The sequence below is a fragment of the Ixodes scapularis genome, unplaced genomic scaffold, assembly GCF_016920785.2.
Source record: "Ixodes scapularis isolate PalLabHiFi unplaced genomic scaffold, ASM1692078v2 PGA_scaffold13__105_contigs__length_92229423, whole genome shotgun sequence".
Lineage (NCBI taxonomy): Eukaryota > Metazoa > Arthropoda > Arachnida > Ixodida > Ixodidae > Ixodes > Ixodes scapularis.
In genome coordinates this window covers 79,371,581-79,392,180 of record NW_024609839.1, presented here as the reverse complement: position 1 = coordinate 79,392,180, position 20,600 = coordinate 79,371,581, and the positions used below count along the sequence as shown (strand labels likewise).

Below are 20,600 nucleotides of genomic sequence, written 5' to 3'. Positions count from 1 at the left end.
CCACGTGAACCCAAAGAGTACGTCATTCGAAAGTCCCCGTGGAAAGTTGAGAGGCACTTTGACCTTCGATGTTTCTTTTTTTTTTTTTTTTTTAGTAAGAACTAGTGCTCGCAAGAAGATGCGGTTTTCTGCTTTTCGTTCTATAGGTGACGCAGAAAAATTTCCGAAGTTAATTGGCCAAAGTCTGAAATTTGTTGCACCACCCCTTTAAGGCGAAAGCCTTGCTTGTTCCTCTACGCGAAACAGCGGCTTCATTGCGCCCAAAAGATGGCAATAAAAACACGGCATCAAGCATGCGCCGCTCACGCTCAAGTGCAGGAGCGTGATATGTCACCACCAGAGCGCCGTGTGCAAAAGGTTTTCTCCCGCAGAAAAAGGTTAAAAAAAATGCAGTTTTGAAAGGTTGAAGTAATAAAAGAAGTAACGGTTATTTTCTCATGTAACGGTCAATTACTTTTCTTTTGAATTATTCGAGTATGACCTAATAGAATATATTTTAGCTAAGAGTAATTGTAATCGACTACCTTTTTTGAGTGTGTGGGGCTCCAAAGAAAGAACCCGCCTCGCGGACATTTCCGATCGGGCTACGTCCGAGTCAACACGAAATAAAGCTTTAGTGAACAATTTTCCGCCGGTGAAACTTGGGCTCTTCTCATTCAAAAACAACTCCAATTCGGTTGTTAAATTTGTTTTTCTCCCGATTTTATTAACACCGACTCCAGGGAACCGCGGTTAACCGGATTTCCCAACGAGGGGGAATTTTGGGTCACGTAAGGACGGCGGGGAAACATGGCGGTGCCCCGGTAAGTGAGCGCCGCTCGCTTTGGAAATAATACGTCGTAGTAGCTGCAGTAGCGGGCGCGCTAGTCAGCAATGAATGGTGCAGGAGGCTTTCGCTTTGGCCTTACCTCACTTAAAACGCAAAACATGAGCAATGATCTCGCCACATTTTTTATAGACTTTCGACTCTGGCCATTCCTAAGCCTAAATGAACGCGATAGTTGTCGGCATGGCAACGTCTTTGGAAAGTGGATTGCCTTGACTCAATCGGCCGGGTATTGATAGCCCACAAAAGCAGAGAGCGTTCCCATAGACCTTTTGCTAGATTTCAAAAGCACCGAGGTGCATGCTACGAGTGTAGTTACACGCGCTGCACCTGCTGGCGTCTGCTGTAATAACAGTTCTGAAGCAAAAAGCCTAAAACAAATTTTGCCGCGCACGCGCGTTCGTCAAAGATTTATTATGATTATTTACTTCAAATCTTTTATAAGTGGAATGCCAGCGCGCAGATCGTACAATTACAGTTCCAGCGTTCTTCTCGATGTTCGGGTAATTTACTAATAGGTCAATTTTCAGTGGAGCCGAATTACAGGTTTTTCAATTTATGACGGTGTTATATACAGTTCTTACATGCTGGCCAACCATGCTGCCGGCGCACCGCCCGCCTTTCACTGCTCACTTCTTTCACATCGTTTCTAGGACTCAACTTCGTCGTCCTCTTTTGAACTCGGAAGGAAATTTCAACGAGGCTTTTCTTTACTTCATACAGCCAAATATTTCGAAAATTTCCAAACAAGAGTTAATTTAGTTTTACCTTGCCCATTATTTGTACCACGAGCAATAAAAATTGTTTCTTAAGCTCAGAAGTATGCCGCGCTGCGTCGCGAAAACCAGGCAGCGCGCATTTTTTGGGTCCCCCCATTTCGGGAACCTTTCCACGGAAGCCACTTATATTCGCTACAGCCAGTAGGTGACACCAGCTACCACACCATAATAAAACACGGAGCTATCGCTCATCCAGCCCTCGTCAAACTTGGCTAGGTACTTGTAGGTACCTAGTAGGGAAGGGCGGTTAACTTTTAAGCGCGGTTAAAGTTAACCGGCTTCGAGCAAACGGGCCCAGGGCTTATGTTCGGGGTTTACGGTATCAGCGTTAGGGGTAACGGGCTGCTGGAAACGGAGTTAGCGGTAACACTTTTTGGGGGTAAAGCGGTAACGCACCCGTTACGTTTTTTTCAAAACAGTAACGAATAATGCACTTACGTTGCTTACTTCGTTTAACAGGTAAAGTGGTTCCGTTACTCGGTACATCTTCCTTTCAAGACTTCAAAAAAGTAGACTTAAATATTTGTTGCAAATTGAAGCCAGTTGCTTCATAATTTTGAATTGTAAAAGCGCCGAAAAAAGACAAGGACAAATACGAAAAAATACAACAGAGGGCGCACTAGCAGCTGTTGTTTATTCGGAAAGCACATGCCTAATAGAAGCCCCCAAGAACTTGTTAATCATCAACTTGTCGGTGCAACGCTTGCCTAATATATTCAAAACATTTCTTTGATATAACGACTGATGCCCCAGTAATGCAATCTATCACGAATTTTATTTGCCTCGTGCACCTCTCTGCTTGTTTGATATTGGTGTCGAGTCAAAATCTTAATTTCATCCAACACAGACGTGCAACCGCATCTGCTGCAATGAATGGCAGGATGATCAGACAGGCTAGCTCGCGTGGCTAAATTCATTGTAGTAGATGCGCCTTGTGCAGCATCTTTTTGTCTTAGTCGTCTTTTTTTGGCGCTTTTACACTAAATAAACAAAAAAATTTGTCCTGTTTTTAGGCGTCTTTAGAAAAAAAAAAAAAAAAAGCCAACGGTAACTTCTTTGTCCCGGTGTCGCAAAACGCTGTCGCCGTCAATGCCAAGCGGGGAGAATAGCCGCCATCCAAAAGTAACAGAAAACTAACGTGCATTAGTTTTTATTCGTAACAATAACTGTAAAGTGTTCCTTTTCTTTTGAGGTCACGTAGCTCGGCAACGCGTCCTCTTTATTTGCAAGTGATGAGTAACGTGGTTCGTCACTTCATTTTTCAGAAGCGCCATCGACACTGCATCGGTATCCACCGAAAACACGAAACCCCCCTTGGGGAACTCCGTGCTTTCTTTTTGTAGTTGCACCTTCGCGGACCTCAATCGGCTCCCACGTGTCCAGTATAGTAAAAGAACTTGTTGTTGGGCTAATTGGTGTTGACTGTATTGAACCATGGTTAAAAGCGCTAAAAAAAGACGTACACAAGATAGAAAAACAAACACGGGCGCTTGTGTTCGTCTTCTATCTTGTGTACGTCTTTTTTAGCGCCTTTAACCATGGTTCAATACAGTGTCCAGTAGACTGGGGTATCACAGCATCTTCCGCGCAATCAGGGCGAGCATCACGGACACCGTCGGCAGGACGGAGGCGGCGGCCGGAGCACCGCTGCCGCCCTTGCAGCCCCAGATGGTTCGGAAGGACGTGAACAGCTTGCGGACCGCCTTCTTGCCGGGCTCTGCCGCAGGAGTGCAGTTCCTGGCCACCAGGCAGGTCTTCGAGGCATCGTCCACGTTGCTGGAAGAAAAAGCAACGCGGAGGTGAAGGCAGCGAAATGGCTTTTCCAAGAAGAGTTATACGCATGCGCAGTGGCTCGTTGCGCAGCGGCGAAAGCTCGAAATATGATTGGTGTACGAAAGCGGAAATGGAGGGAGCTTTGTGGGGAGATGCACTACCTTTTTTTGTATGCTCAGCTGCAGGTAACACACTCTCCTCAGAACGAGCAATAGATAATTTTCAGAATTCAGTGCCGTCTGGTGGCTGAGAAAGCAGTTTCATCTTCGACAAACAAATGTCGGTAATGAAACTTTACTTCATCGGGCACCTTCACCTTCGCACATCAGTGGCACATGAGAATAGGTTCTTCGTATTGAGGTATTTAGCGCACAAGGTAGAGAGAAGAAGAAGGACAGGACAGAAAAGAGCGCTCTTTTCTGTCCTGTCCTTCTTCTCTCTACCTTGTGCGCTAAATACCTCAATATGTTAGACTACAAACTAGCCCAAATGTCAACTTTACTATAGGTTCTTCGATCAATTCACAATTGTTTCTTGATCAGTTTCAGTTGCGATGGGGTGAACGTTAGAACAAACCATTACGAAGCGACGACCCATAAGCCCTTGGATTAAAAATCTGCCATCAAAAGGTTGTAAAGCCAAACTGCTGCTAAGAGATTGATTGGACTACATTCCAAAATAAACGCTTACGCAGCCGTCGTATCTAATTTGTGCGTCGTGTTGCAGTGACCTCTCGAACGTAGAGGCTTCGTATATTCTCCGTTTAGTATCCTCAACTGCTTCTTTCATCAGCCCAAGGGCGCCATTAGATTGACACAGATGCCATACACTATAGATGGATGGATGGATGGTAATGACTATACCCACTGTAAGGGCCGGCGGCTTGCGCCACCTAGCATGATGATGATGATAGCGATCAAAGTTGCCAGACTCGATATCGAAAAAAGGTATATTGTCCAGTTTTCAAACGATGGTGCAAACCACTCCACGACTAAAGCGATTTCAGTCGTACGCATACATCCATCTATTAATCCGATTACCTCAGACCTATGTGCATACCCGTATGTGCATACCCGAAGCTTGGAGTCGTCTTTATCTGTAAAAGGGTCACTGTTTGAATCTGACATTTATATTTCTAAAGGTTGTTTACCGGTTTCCTCTTGCACTATTTGTTTACGCACAAATTCTCACTTAATTCTCACGAAGTAACTACGTGCGTTACCAGTTACTGCGATTCAAAAACAAGGCGTAACCTCCACTTGAAAGTAGCGGGTTATTTTAGCTTTCAATTTCAAATGTGTCATTTTTACGAAGCGGTAGCCACTTACACTACTTGTCGCCGTTAATAATTTTTCGCTTATTCTACGTGTTTTTTCGGGGAGTCAACTGTGGCTGTACAGACATACCTTGTGACATATTTTGCTATCTGTGTAGCGTTATGTCGTCGTCCGAATTACAAGTGCGAGCTGGAGGGGCGAACTAGGTTGGGTACGTTCGTGCTCTCCAAAAAGGAGAAAGAGGGGGACGAGTGTGTGCTCGAGAAAGGAAAGAAGGCAGGATCATTCGCAATCGGCCGCAACACACAGTCTTAACTATACAGCGTTTCAGCCCAAGTCCAAACCCGACGCTACGAGGTAATGGGAGCAATCAAGCATGCATGAAAAGCGCATCTCACTGGGCCTTTTCTGTTTAAGATTGGTTCAGCAATAATGGGGCACCTACAGAAACATGACGAACACCATGACGGTGCGCTTTTGAAGCTGTCACATCAGCTTGTGGCCTCGGTTGCGTCTGGACTTAAGGTGAAACTGAGTATATACGCCCCGAGCCAGGGGTAGGAGGATCGAGTAATGCGAATTTTTGTGCGAGTTGGTACTGGAACTTTGATAACATGATAGTGCTTTAATATAGGGACGATAGTAGGAACGAGACAACACAATGCGCTAACTTCAGCTGTTTAAAGTTGAAGCTAGCGCTTGGATTATTAGGACTGTAAGATATCTTCCGAATATTTCAGTGGAAAGCTAACCGCGAAATGCGAGACTGATCCGCCTTACGATCTGGTGTTGGGTAATGTACCGCATATGGTACGAGACGTCAACGATTCCTGTCCAAACTGGGACTCAGACAATGAATCAAGTCAAACTCGCGTGATGGCGTCCGAACATCCACGTAAGAAAATGCGATGAAAGAGGATATTTGGAAACAGACCAAGATGGAGCCCATAAAAGCGCGTCTACCTTTGTTGGGAGATGGTGAAGAAAAGACCCTGGACACTGCAGGAGCGGTGCAGACCAAGAGGGATATGAATCAATCGCTGCCACCGCCTCCCGAATGAAGAGAACCAAAAGTGTCACCCTCTCAAACCACCTCACAGGAGCTGCGAGAAGCGAAGAGAAATGATCCAACTTTGAATAAATGCTTGGACAACATCGGAAAGATCACCAAGAAGCATCGAGGAAGGACGAAGTATGCATTCTTTATGAGAAGCGGGTTGTGGTAACTTGTACGGAAGTTGTACGTACAGCTCGGGTAGAAGAACGGAGCAGTTGCTTCTCTCAAAGAACTTCAGGCAAGCGGTCATTGCGATGGCTCATGGTGGTTTAATGTCAGGCCACCAGAACGTATACGATAGTGTGGGACTAGGTGGGCCGAAGAATTTTTCTGGCACGGAATGCCAAGTGACATTGAAATATATGTTCGTTCGTGCGACATCTGCCAAAGGACAGAGCAAAGGGGAACAGTGGGCAAGTCACCCTTAGGTAGCATGCCAAAGATTGCGACGTCCTTCCAAAGGGAGGCGGTGCACCTGATCGGCTTCATCGCCCCGAAATCTAACTCGTGGAAAATGTACATCTTGACAATGGTGGATGGTGCCTTTCGATACCTAGACGCGGTGGCTCTGGAATCAATCGGCACGCCGGTAGTGAGGGAACTTTGGTGGACATGTTCACGCAATACGGAGTGCCAGAAGAAGTCCTTCGTGACCTTGGTTCCACGTTTACGTCAGATTTAATGATGATAGTGAGCAGTTTGCTGTTCATAAAACACCTTTTGACTACACCCTACCTTTCAATGCGCAATGGGCTAGCAGAGCGGTTTAAAGGCGCGTTAAAGAAGATGCCACGAAAAATGTGCTAAGAGAGGCCCAAAGACTAGGATCGGTATTTACCAGCACTGCGTTCCGCTTGCATGGAGGTGCCACATTCAAGCTTGAAGTTTTCGCCGATTGAACTCTTCTGTGGGAGAAGGATACGTGTACCTTTGACCATCCAGAGGGAAGTGTGGTCCAACGAGACCTTGAACCAGGAGACGGAATACCTCCTATGACTACCTCCAGGAACTCCGAAAAAAACTAGAGGAAACGTGTCGATTTGGACCTCAATGCCTGGAGGAGGCCAAAGCGAAATACAAGGGACTTGACAATAACAAGAGGTTTATAGAGTGGAAGGGTCCTTTCATGTATACTGCATAAAGAAATGAAGTGGATTATAAGCTCGAAGTTGGAGGGAGAAGGAAGGTCTTCCATGTAGATATGCTGAAGAAATATGAAGAGAGAGCAGAACTTGATCAAGCACAACCGAGTTGCAGCGCGGCAACGAGTAGCGGCAGTGCCGAGAGAGACAATGGGGTGGGGAAGAGGACGTAGACGGTATTCCCACCTTGACTCTGACCGGGCAACACACTGAGAAGAACGTGCTCAACAATCAGCCCTAGACTCCGCGCACAAGCCACAAATTTTGGATTTGGTTACAGAATACCAAGAAATCTTCTCGGATTCCTCCAGGTAAACAAGCCAAGACAAACGAAAAAAGTTATAAATGTCAGGCGCAAAGCAATAATTAAACAAATCATTGAGAAAAGTGGTAACTTTTTGTGCGTTTTGCTGAATTTTTTTAGAAACATTTTAACAAGAAAATTTGCATAATTATCACACATAGCAAGCTAAGAGCCGTTTGAATTCCATAAAACAAAAATGTAAAGCGTTTCGAAAAAAAAAAAAGTGATTTTTACTGAATTAGTGAATAATGCCTAAATTTACGCCCATTTTAAATGTTCAAACCACGCTGTCACACCATAAAAAAAAATGTTTTCAGCGAAAAGTTTTTCGAAAAAAGTTCAGGACCTTGAGATAAAAAGCCACGAATTATTTTCTTTTTTTTAATCTAAAATGGTCGACCGCATCACCTGAAACGTTCGAGATGGAATGACCTTTATGCATCGTATTAAAGGCAGTCTGCATACAGATTCGAGCGCAAGTAACCACGAGATCCGTGCTTCGAATGCCGCATGGCAATGAGTCCAAGGAGGAAACTTGGGCACGCGGCATTCGAACCGCGGACGGCATTTTGTATTATGCATGCACAGCGTTCGAACAAAAGACGCACCACGAAGAGCAGTCGACGCTCTTGTTCGCTTCGACTGGAGGTAGACAGCGGGCCGAGACTGAGGCAGCTGGCCTTGGGGTCTACCCACTAATCTGTCCAATCAGAGATCGCCACTCCTACGTCAGAGGCCGCTCTAGTTTCTCTCTCTCTCTTACATTTTATCCGTATAGTTACCACATCCTTCCCAAAAAATCTTCGTTGAGCCTCACCTGCACAGTTTCTTGGCGTCAGCCTTCGATGTCTTGAGAGGTTCGGAGAGGAAATCGCGTATCGCCTTGGACATGCACGGTGTGAAGCGCTCCACGTCGTGGCACTTGTACGCCGTCACGATGGCTAGAACACAAAAACGCGCAGAAAAAGCAAAAAAAAAAAAAAAATCAGTTTAATGAAAACCTAATTTTTTACAACACGCTGCTTTTTTTTTTTTTTTTTTTATTGGAAACAAATATTTTGAAGTACCATGACCGCAGGCTTGGTTATGTTGTTCTTAGCGACCGGTTGCAGGAGTCCTACGGGCTACGCGTGTAATAGGGCTTCCACAATATTTCCCTTTGTCCCATTCTCCGGATGGAGTTCCACTTGTTCGCCCAGCATTGAAGCATTATGCCCCATTCCAATGCCAACTAGAAGGCAAGGCCTGCGTCTGGCGCCGCATGATTGATTGATTGATTGATTGACTTCGTTGTGTGGCACTAGAAAACCCACCAGCGGCAACGCTGATGCTTGTTAGGCCTTGCTGCGTGGATCCACTAACGATGACGTTCAATGAGGGGGGGAAGCCGCATGCGCAGCAGTTGTTTTCTATACTCATCCGTTCACCCTTAAAAGGAAACTCAAGCGTTTCTGTATTTCAGTAAAACACACATAAATCGCATTCGTTTGACCTTCAGAATCACAAATACCAAAATGATTTAATTTTTTATTATTCTTTTTTTTTTTAAATTTTGTGCATGGAGGTTTTAGAAGATCGCTTCCAAAGTACTGCTAAAGTCTCCCCTCCCCACCCCCTTTCCTTCGCGGAGCGTTACGTCATAAAAGGGATTTTCGGAATATCCGGTCCCGGACATCTTTAGCGCCCACCAAACCTGTACACGCGCACTCCTGCAATTTTTACAAAAAAAAAAAAAAAAAAAAAGTTAACTAAAGAAAAGACGTCACCACCGGTGTCAGTACGGGAGATTATACGTCAATTTTTTTTTGCCAAATTTTGCGGGGAAACTGAGTTTATGTTTAGATCGCGTGACGTAAAGCCACGAGACATCATTTTCCCCACGAAATTTAGCGGGAAAGTGAATTGGTGCTGACGACACGTGACGTGAATTTTCCCGCTAAATCTAGCGTGGAAACTGAATTTGTTCCTAGGTCACGTTGCACGAAGTCATGTTACGTTGTTGTTGTTGTTGTTGTTGTTCTGTTGTTTTGTTTTGCTAAATTTAGTGGGGAAACTGAATTATTGTTAAGGACACGTGGCGTCAAATTTCCCACTAAATCTAGCGGGGAAACCGAATTTGTGTATAGGCCACGTGACAGAAAGTGGTGACGAAATTTTTCACGCTAAATTTAGAGGTCAAACTAAATTGTTGTTGAAGTCACCTGAAGTCAATTTCCCCCCTACATCTAGCAGGCTAGATGCCCTGCTTGGGAGCAGTTTCTCCGCTAAATTTAGCGGGAAACACTATTGATGTACGGGTCTGTGACGTCCCATAATGCAACCCGCGGTTACGCCGACGTCGACGCCAACGCCGGTTAATACGGGAACGGGCGCGTAAGATCTGCGCTCTAAAAACACTCCTTTGTCAAGTGGCTTACACAAAACTCTGCTAGAACCAACTCAGTTGAAAGGAGCCTGACTCGAGAAAGGGGCTTCGATATCCGCACTCGAGAACCGAACTTGACGCGATCGCAAAGCCATTTCTTTTGGAGTGACCACTCCGGGAACTGCACGGCTGCACATACTGGTTTAGTCGAGTCATCAATGGCCGGTGGTGCCAAAGTCCGTGTATAGAGAGAGTGTGGTCAATGCGAGGAGCCGGCGACAGCGGCCTGAATGAATAAAAATATTTTTTGTAGAGCCTGAATTGGGCGGTACCTAGCGACACCCAGCCTAGCTACTTGCAATTACTCTGCTTGACCCTGCCATCTGGTGGCAAGCGATTTAAACTTCTTTCACGCTACGCGATCAACAGCGGCTTCGAGTTTTTTTTCTTCTGAGAGCGGCTTTTGGTTTCGCGGATTGGTTTTCCATTCCTCCGTGATGTGCGGTTGACAAAGAAATTGTGACTCGAGGAACAACAAAGGTAAGACGTAAAGGGCGCGAAGTAACTGGGTATCGGTTGTCTCCGTTTAACATCGTAGTGCTGACGACGAGAAGACTAAGTAACTGCTTTCGAAACGGAAGTTTCTGTACCTGTGGGGGGAATCTGACTTCGGAAATGAATACAGCTCGCGGAAAGCTCGTGTTACGTTTTTATTTGCTGCTCCTCTCGTCCCGTACAAGAGACCTAGCGTCCTCGTTAAGCCTTATTGCGCTCGACTTGGTCGATTCAGGGCCGCCATAATGAGATGCAGGCGACGGAGGAACTATTTGCTCCCCTGCTTCAGGGACGAAAGTTTTTCCCTTTCTAAAAAAGCATAGGTTACAAGACCGTTCCTCCCGTCAAGGAGGACTATCGAACCCTTTTTCATAAGAGTGTAGCGCACACCAGCTCGGAGAACGTGGAGCGAAAGCTCGCGCTGCAGAACCCAGGGATCCATGGGTCCAGTACCCACCCCTGTCCGTTTCGATCTGGATGAGCATCGTATGCCGGCGTGGTGTCCTGTAGCACTACCGCGTTGTGCACATTAAAGACCCCGGGTTAGTGGTTGTACTGCACTGACTAAATTACTCATCTACAGCTGAGACATCAGACACCTTTTTGGGCTAACTAACTTTCGGCTGTATGTAAACATACACATAACGCAATCACCATTGCTTGTCTCGGTGCGGGCTTTAATGTAGCGTACGTAGATAGCAGAGTTTTACCAAAAGCTCGATCGGGGTGGTTCCGCTTTTAATGAAGATCGTTTGTCCAAGGACTGGACGGTCAGCCCAAAACTCGAACCGACACGTTCGCTCACTACGCGCTCGCCCCTGTCTATAGACCTTTTCTGCAAGGGCGCCGCCATCTTGAATTGACGTTACTTCCAGTATGGGCGAAAACATTGTTTTGCCTTTGCCACGACAATAGAAGGCATTTAGGAGATAAGCGTAACCGTCACCCATTTTCATTTTGCCTCGCCTCTATTTTATTATTTTCCGGATGAAACGTTTTAGTATTTTTTCGTCGCCCATACCGGATACTCCTATTAGGTGGCTGAGGACGAGAGTACACAGAAAAGGTCTATAGCGAGTTTTAGTAGGCCGTGTTTCCCCCTCCGCTAAGCCCCTCCACTACCCGGAGCTCTTCAGCCAAGGCCATCAGCACGCAGGCGCAGCGGCGGTTTCTTCGTAGCGGAGGGTTAGCGGAAGAGGAAAACTCGTTTATACCCCCTCTTCTTCTAGAGAAGAACCCACATTCTCCTGTAGCCGACACTTTGACATTAACCTTGAGGTTCTCGAGTCAAGTAGCATTTGGAGTCGAGGTCGGTTGATGAAGCGCCCAACCGGCCTCGAGTGGAGTTTCGAGTCGAGTTTCGAGTCAAGTTTCGAGTCGAGTTTCGAGTCGAGTTTCGAGTCGATGTCCATTTATGATTACGGCTGTAAATATTCAACAGGTGTCACGTGGTGTATGGCCTACCGCTGGAATGTAAGCTGAGAGAAGGTTATAAAAGTGGTGGTTGCCTGCAGGTGTGTCCACCCGCTTTCCTTCTCGCAAGGGGCGACGCAACACATGCCCACTTGGGACAAACTTGCGCAGACGGCATCCGCCATAATAACGGCAAACACTCTCCATGGTTTGAGTTGCTCAAGCTCTTAAATCTAGGCTCTCGACCGTAGTGCTGGATTTGCTACGCTACTTACTGGTGGCCAGCGTGGGACACCGACTGAATGTTGCGTCACCGTTGAGCCGAACTATATATATATATATATATATTCATTTAAGACACGTGCTTTGCCAAGAGTTAGTGACGACGAGTATAACGAGGCTATATTGAGTTCAGAAGTACAAAGTGTACTCTACCCGTCAAGGCGGTCTTGTTGGTGAGTTCCCTGACGAGAAGATCGGAGGTGGACTGCACACGGCCGATGTATTGCGTTTCCTGGGAGCTGGCACAGCGTTTTTCCGACTCCACGAAACACTGGAAAGCTGCAGAAAACTGTCTGCGGAAGAAAGGAGCAGTGTAAACACACACGCACACAGGAACACGCACGGACATCATAAGTAAGATAGATCCAGTCAGTTATAGATAGAGCGAGTGGTGAGAGCATTGTGTGTATGTTTAGAGAACTGGGAATAAGTCAACCACAGTGAGCGGCTGGTGTTTCAGCTGTAGATAAGAAATTTAGCCAGGGCAGTACGCACGTCGGTACGATGCTCATCCAGATCGAAACGGGTAAGGGTGGGGGATTGAACTCAGGATCCCTGCGTACTGCAGAGCGAGCTTTTGGTAAAATCACGCAAGTTCGGTAGTTCGACCGGATATTCTTTCAACCGTGTTGGAGTGATCGTGACGAAGAGAAATGTATAAGGGTTCTCAGGAGAGCATAAACGATGGTGTTGTGACAGAACTTGTGAAACACAGCGAGACGAACCAGTTCACTGCGGCCGGTTATCTAGAGAAGCCAGATTGCAAATGAACGTTAGTTGGGAAACACTACTCTTCACTTTCTCACATACTTTAGTGACCACAAGGCTGTGTCGAGTGTTATCGAGCTAATGTATACTGGAGATGCACAAAAAGTGGCTGTTACTACGCGCAAACGCAGCTATCGCTGTTAATTCTTCGCACGCCGTGGCAAAAAAAAAAAAAAAAAAAGTTGCTAAGTTTGGCCATGCCTATATAGAATACCAATTACCCCAAAAGAATTCATTTAAAAAAGATTGCGCAATATTTGCGTTGCGAGGCACGGTTTGAGTAAGGAGCGATTGCGAAATATATGGTTCCATTTCTATACGGCCGCCCGAAAATAGGAGCATCGTTTCGGAATCATCCACATGGGTTTTTCGGGCTAAATATTGTGATAAAATAACTTTTTGTAGAGGAAGCTTATATTTTAACACACTTGACCTATCCAAGTTCTAAAACATTATTTATTTTCTTAGATTTGATAGTTTTAATAAACAAGTATGTCACGTGAAAATGAAGGAGCAAGAGGCCAAAGATTGCCTGGTAACCGAGGACCAGCGATAAACATCCATCGATGTAGAAAATACAAAATCGTTCTTAACCAAATAACACCGATAAACAAACGTTTGTGTTAAAAGTAAAAAAATGGAATTACAAAAAGGTCACTGATTCGTAAAAATGAAAAAAACAAACAAAAAAAAACAACATGGACTTACTTTTTTTTATTACTTTTTTTTTACCGATAATTACCGTTTCAGGCGTTCGTTCGAAACAAATTATCGAAATAACAGATATTTCAAAAGAGAATGACGGGCGAAAAGCATTCGTTGATTTTCCTCAAACATAAACACCGGAAAGTCTATGTCCTAGGTATTCAGGGCGCTGTTACTTTGTGTAGTTGGTCAAGGCAGCGTCCAGCGCGGCGCCCTGCTTCCTGGTGAGGTCGGTCAAGTTGCCTGTCAGGTCATTTAGGTGACTCTTGAAGCACGAGGTTGTCTTCGGAAAGGCGCACTTGGCAGACGCCGCAGAACCTGAATAAAGAACGTTGCGATCATCGTCTCGTGAGCGAGCAAAGATATACTCGAAAAAATGGTAGCGACCTTTGTCATCAAAGTTTCATATAATACATTGAATGTAGTATTTAAAGGGACACTGACAGGGTATTTACACTCGCCAAGGTTTTTATTTGCACATGCCACAGGAGAGCCCAACTACCCAGAACCCAATTTACGGCTCGAACTTCGTTTTCTTTCCGCCCTAAAACAGCTCATCGAGAACTGGCCATTTTGAGTCGCGCTCACTCTCTTTTCTGTGGTCACGTGCCGTTTTCTATGGCTTAGACACAACCACCAAAGATAATCAGAGTCGCGGGTCATCGAAGGTACACACTCAATACTAAACGAAGACTGAAAATAAGACACCCATTTTTTTTTTGTGGCTTCTAAAACGTTACTAATACGTTGACAAAAAAAAAAACAAAAAAAAAATGAGGCACAACAGCGTGACTTTTGGCAATTTTCTCCTCTATATTTCTTCTTCCTCCCCAGTTCAGTTTCGGTTTCAAGCAGTTGCGGTTTTTGACTTTATTAAAAATATACGCGGCGCTGTAACAAAATATTGATTGTGTAGTCTTTTAACACCATTATAAATTGCCTGGGAAAAAAAAATTGGGGGGTGTCAGTGTTTCTTTAAGGAATTCGGAATACGCTTAGCGGTCGTTTCTGGGGGTGAAGAACACATTGTTTATTCACCAACGTCACATGAGATGACGCCACGGGACGTGGTCGCGTGAGCCGACGTTACGCGGTGTGGTCACGTGACCTAAAGTCAAGGCGTCAAATCGTGGTGTAACGCAACACTGCGACATCTGGCAACTCTTTTCACCGCAAAACGTCGCGCAAATAATGTGACGTGTGGCGATTCATTCCTCGGGAACGCCGCAGAATGGACGCCAAAGCCTGATGATTCAAATGATCAGATCCTGTTCGCTACTTTCAGTCCCGACATCGCTCGGGTTGCAAAAGCGTGGACGGTAACTGCGACGCTCGGCGTCGACACTGGAAGTCACAAGCAGTATCGGACCAACTTAATCAGGCATAACAAGTCGGTGATGAACACAGGTATCAATTATGAACATTTCCGTGTATCTGCTGTTTACACCGAGCATACGTACCCCAAGCAAACTTCAATCACATAAGTCCTAGACTTACTTCTTATCGCAACCTTTGGTGTATACTGACCGCGTTAGTTTGAATGAGCAGACGACAGTTTGAACGAGTTTAAAAATGCAGACGACAGTTTGAACGATCAGACGGCCGTTTGAACGTGAAAACGCATTCAACGAGGCCCATATGTGTTCCGGCATAGCCGGTTCCGGACAACTCGACGGTTTTCCAACGTTCTTGCAGAACAAAACAAATAAATCTGACGACCACAAATATCCGCGAATTCGACCCAAAGGGCTTCCCGCACAAGCAATCATGGTCCGACGATGACTGGTTTTTCCTTTCCACGGCACCTATTCACGTTCTCGGTCATACCGAGCAGGCAGAAAACACATAAAAACTAATCTTCACACCTTTACCAGCTACTTTGGTACAGCCCCAGTTTCGGCGTTTTGACGAGAAGGCAGGTCGCTTTCAGCGAGTCAGTTACTCGAGCTGCCACCAGTCGGCGCGCCCTTCGCGCGCTTTCCGGGCCGCCATAGCCGACCTTCAGTTTCTCGCCGTTGCTCCGCGTTGTGTGCTGTACAGGCCACTACGGGAGCCTCGTTTTCGTGTTTTTTTACGTTCTGCGTTGAAATCTTGTATTTTCTTTAGGTCTTTTCTATTTTAAGGACTTTCATTTAATCATTTGATATTTATATTTCGACATAGCTCTTGTATTTTCTTATTTATGGAGTGGAATCGGACAGCGAATAGGTCGACGATACAAGATTCGGTGACCATGTAAGTTCATCCCATTCTTACGTTTTGGTCGCTAATATAGGGCAGTCAACACTATTGCGACATATGTAAATTGCAACGGGCGCAGTAAGGCTATCGCAGTTGTGCTTCTCGCTTCATATGCGCGCTCGTTTCCGTAAAGCCGACCCGCATGTAAGCGGTTTAGCGTGCGACGAGACAAGCAACGGAGATTTCTCACTGTCGCCCGTCGCATTGCTTGGTTTTGGGATTTCTAGAAAACGTCGCTCACCGTCTTGGTCGCTTGCTCTGTCGCTTCCATGCGGTTTCCCTCGTCGCGTGACATACTGAGCGACAGCGAAGCGGGTCGCCGTCGCTTATCTGGTCGCTCGCCAAATCGCTTACATATGGTTTGTACTCAATTAATTTCCATGCACACAGCACTGAAGCATTGGCGCCTCGATATTAAGTATAAACCGCATGCAAGCGGTTCGGCGAGCAACGAGACAAGCGACGGTGACCCGCTTCGCTGTCGCTTGGGCAGTCGCGCGACGAGGCAAACCGCATGGAAGCGACGGGAGCAAGCGACCAAGACGCTGAGCGACGTTTTCTAGAAACCCAAAAAAACCGAGCGATGCAACAGGCGACAGTGAGAAATCTTCGTCGCTGACTCTCGTCATTGTCGCCGTCGCTCGTCTCGTCGCACGCTAAATCGCTCACATGTGGGTCAGCTTTACAGAAACGAGCGCGCACATGACGTGGGAACACGACTGCGATAGCCTCACTGCGTCAGTTGAAATTTGCATATGTCGCAATGGTGTTGACTGCCCTTTATTAGCGACAAAAACGTTAGAATGGGATGAACTTACATCGTCTCTGAAGCCATAATCTTGTATCGTCGATCCCTTCGCTGTCCGATTCCATTTCATAAATTAGAAAATACAAGAGCTAATATAGGTATGAAATGATTAAATGAAAACTCGAAATGTCGAAAAGACCTAAAGAAAACACACGATTTCAACGCGGGACGTAAAAGAACGCGAAAACAAAGCTCCGGTAGTGGCCGGTGCAGCACACAACGCGGAGGAACGGCGAGAAACTGAAGGGCGGCTATGGCGGCAGAGTCACGTGACGCCAAGATGGCGGCGCCCATGAAATGTTGCCTGAAAGGGTATATACACGTTTGCAAGTCCGGTCTCAGGTCGCCGCCATCTTCCTCAGTGGGGTGCGCTCTTGGGCGCAACCATAATCCGATTATGACGCCCTCGCAAGGCTTCGTAATCGGATTATAACTCGTCCAAGCGCACCCCAGCCAAGCAAGATGGCAGCGCCCTGAAGCCGGACTTGCAAACGTGTATAGTTTCTTTCAAAACAACACATGAATGGGCGCCCCACACGGCGACTTCCGCCCACACCCCTAAAAAGGATGTGCGCCCGAAGCGCCACCACCATGGCATGACGTAACAGCTTGAGCTGGAGTATTCGCGACTCCAGCGACCTTGAGGGCGCTGCAATCTTGCTTGGCTGGGGTGCGCTTGGACGCGTCGTAATCCGATTACGAAGCCTTGCTAAGGCATCATAATCGGATCATGGCCGCGCCCAGGAGCGCACCCCACTGGGCAAGACGACGGCGCCCTGAGACCGGATTTGTAAACAAGGAGGATAGAAGGGTAGGAGAGGCCATGACGTCGGCCGCGTAGCCTCCACAAGCCATGCTCCCTTGACGCCTCGCCTCTTTCTCATTTTCCCCCTTACTCTCCTCACTTCCATGCCAACGTGACCACATCACGTGACCGTAGCTAGACTTCGTCTTGCTGTGGGGTACTAGAATACACCACAGTCTAGACTTCGATCTGAGAAAACCTACCGAACGGAGCGCACGCAAGCCTGCAAGGAGTCCTTCTACAATCAACCATCCATCTCACACGTGACATGTCACGCGCACCAATCGCCAGACAGATCTGTGGTCACGCTGGGCACAAAATCGTTTAAACTTTTTATGACTAGGCTTCACCAATATTGCAACGTGCCCCCTCCTAGTACTTTTAACCTCCTTGCCTGCAAACGTGTAAAGGGGGCGCGACCACCAAACAAACATGGCGGCTGGGTCCAGGTCGCGTCGACTCGGCCGGGCCGCCTGAACGGGTGGCGCATTCAATTTAACAGATTGTCTTTTGTTTAAAGGGATACTGAAGCGAAACTTGAAATACACCTATTATGGTCAGAAATAGGTTCAATATGATCAATGATATTCATAAATTATAATCGCGCGTTTGTATTTTGAACGGATGGCTATATTTTTCACCCTGATGGGCCCGATTGGGCGCGCGCTCAAAAATCGGCCATCGTAGAGCGCGATGCGTCTTGGGATATTGGGCGCATTCGTGACGTCACTTGTGCCAGTCGGGAAAGGCTGCGGCGTGAATGTTCTGGTTACGAGCGTTGCCACTTGGTGGCGCGTCGACGATATACGACCTGTGACAACGTGGCCGTTTGAGATGTGCAAGGGCTGCACGCACGCTGCACCACGGCAAGTCGGCAACCACGGCAGCACTGACAAAACCAGCTCTGAGGCCGGATTCTCAAAGCGAACTCACGACGAAAAAAGTGCGTACGACAAATTTGAGAGAAAACCCGTACTCTCGAAACGAAATTGTCGTAACCTTTGAGCAGGTTACGACAGAATCCTACGACAGCTCCGAAGCTGTCTTACGCACTTTTTACGATCAAATCAACAAGGCCGACAACGTCGCTCAGTTACTTGGTATCGGCCACCAACGGACATTTATTTTTCTACGTGCTCTTCTCGTGCGTCCCGACTTCAACCAGCAAGAAAAAAGGAAGGAGTACTTGAAACAGACCACGACGATCAAGAACGCAGGATCCACAAACACACGAGAAGAGCTACAACGGCCACGATTCTGCCGACCGAGCGAGCTCGGCAGAATATAGTAGGCCTAGCAGCAACATCGACTCGGCGCACCGTTGCTCCGGCGGTCCTTGGCCAAGACCGTCTGTCCATGACCGGCTGGCCTGCTGAATGGAATATGCCCGCGCGACCCTTGTGGACCCTTACCGGATGAGTAGTTTGATCCCTGAACTAAATTTCAGAGGTCAATATTTTCCCCTTGTCATCTCGATCTCCTTGTTTTCTGAGACAGCGGTGACGAACGCTGTCGTCGAAAAGGGACTTTCATTGAATCTATCTCCTTGTTTTGTGTGATATAGAGCTCAAATAAACGCCATACGGATTACCTTCGCAACTCGGTATGTACACTCTGTTATTAGTATGCCATTTTTATTCTGACTCGACGCTACGTCACTGTCGAGCTATAGCAGTTCGTGGGAGCTACACGATGTCGGTCTAACCTTTCTTTGCCGAGTGTCATGTCAGTATCGAGTTGCAATCGTAAAAGATCGGTCCAGAAGCGCTTACCGAAACGCGGTCTAACAGAGCGAATCCAGCACTTCGATCAAACGCGCGTGTCCGCTCCGAGTGTGAGCAGGTATTTTCGTGGCTCTTGCTGACACCCTCGTAGTTCAAACATATCCTTTTTTAACGTCGGCTCGCAGCTCGCGACTCGCAGCAACTAATACCGGCCGTGCCAGAAGCACGCTCGGGTCGTGTCGTGCAAAGAGCCGCAACGAGAACGAGCTCACTGTGGCCAACTACGCTTTGGCTTTCTCCGCCAAGGCTTTGCAAACGCGTTCAGGCCTAGGCGAATTCTGCCGGCACGCCGTATTGCCGCAGAACGGCGCTGCTATTTCGGCACAAGTGATGTCACGAGAACTTCCCCCCATCCACCAGATGAGAATTTGAAATCGTTTAATTATGTTTAAAATTAGTTCTCCTGTGTTTTACAGCGCAATATTTATATTTCCGAGGTGGTGCCTGTCCCTAGCCCATATTTATGCAACAAGATCGGCGCTAAAATTTCGTTTCACTACCCCTTTAAAGGGATACTACAACGAAATTTCGGCGCTCATTTTTTGGTCTACATGTGTTCAAAAAAGCAGCATCACATCGAACATACCGATATCTTGTTAAAAAAAGTCACGAAAAAGAATTTTAAAACGAATTAAACGATTAGCAAAGAGCAACTGGTGGATGTCGCTAACGCCTCGCTTGTAATGCCCGTCTAGGAACCTTGACAGCTAGTGGCGGAGGTTGTCTCGCCTTCGGCCACGACGAGAGAAGAGGGGAAGAAGGAACTCCCCTCTTTCGGAGAATGCCGTTTGTGTGTCGCAGAAGTCGCTATTGTCCCCCTACAAGATTACAGGAGATTAACCCGTCACTCAAAATTCGTACAAAAGCAGCCGCTTCGGTGGCTGGAACGACTAGGCCATCCTCTCGACGTCAGCCTCGCCGTAGCTTTGCTCGTCTTGAGACGACCTACGTCACGATTGCGTTGGATGTCACGTGCTCTAAGCTGGGCCTTCTCCGAGCGCTTGCCAGAGTGGGCCGTTTATAGCGAAAAATACAGCCACCAGGCTCAAAATACAAACGTGCGATTGTCATTTACGGATATTGTGGATCATATTCAACCTATTTTTGAACACGACACGAATATTTCAAATTTCGTTGAAGTATCCCTTTAATGCCCAATATTATAGGTATTTGAACTGCAACGGTTAAGTGTAACCGGTGCACATAAACTTGCAGAGCATAGTTTTGTTCTCCCGGTGTTTTAGGGTTCTTTTCATGTCAAACTTTTGTTTCGGAGATTTCGTTCAAAACCGAAACTGGGCTCCGAAGAGACGGTAATAGACTCTAATCAGTTTTGATAAGCTAAGGAAAGCGGCGATGACTACAGAATTGTTCCACCGAGAATAATTTTCAGCTAACTCGCATGCCTCGACCATGCGACTTATCTGTCCGCGAAATCGAGCTTTTGTGCGTATCCGCGTTTAAGAAACAGCTCCAGTCGCCTGCTCGGTCAACAATACAGGCTGCAGGAAAATTACGAAAATTAAGCAAGCGCTTCTTGGGCCAAGGAGTATGTTAACCCGCTGGCGCCCCACAAAGCAGCTGATACTCGTATTTCAATTCAGGTTTTAGTAGCAATCGAGAAGTAATTTTGATGAGCGGGCTATGTGTTATATTACGTACTATGTCCCACTAAAGCGATATTAGTATATTCTTCGGGTTGAAATATGAGCTTAG

The 20,600-nt window shown here is 46.7% G+C and overlaps 1 protein-coding gene across 1 annotated transcript in view; it reads right to left on the bottom strand.

Moving 5' to 3' along the window:
* Positions 1-2,807: 2,807 nt before the first annotated feature.
* Positions 2,808-20,600, bottom strand: part of LOC115325339 — a 31,167-nt gene continuing 13,374 nt past the window's right edge. The window contains exons 2-5 of the mRNA XM_029986058.3: positions 13,423-13,564; positions 11,927-12,066; positions 7,976-8,099; positions 2,808-3,381 (exon numbers count right to left, since the gene is read on the bottom strand). Coding sequence (XP_029841918.2) covers positions 3,177-3,381; positions 7,976-8,099; positions 11,927-12,066; positions 13,423-13,564 — 611 coding nt within the window. The 3' untranslated portion in view covers positions 2,808-3,176. The remainder of the gene's footprint in view (positions 3,382-7,975; positions 8,100-11,926; positions 12,067-13,422; positions 13,565-20,600) is intronic.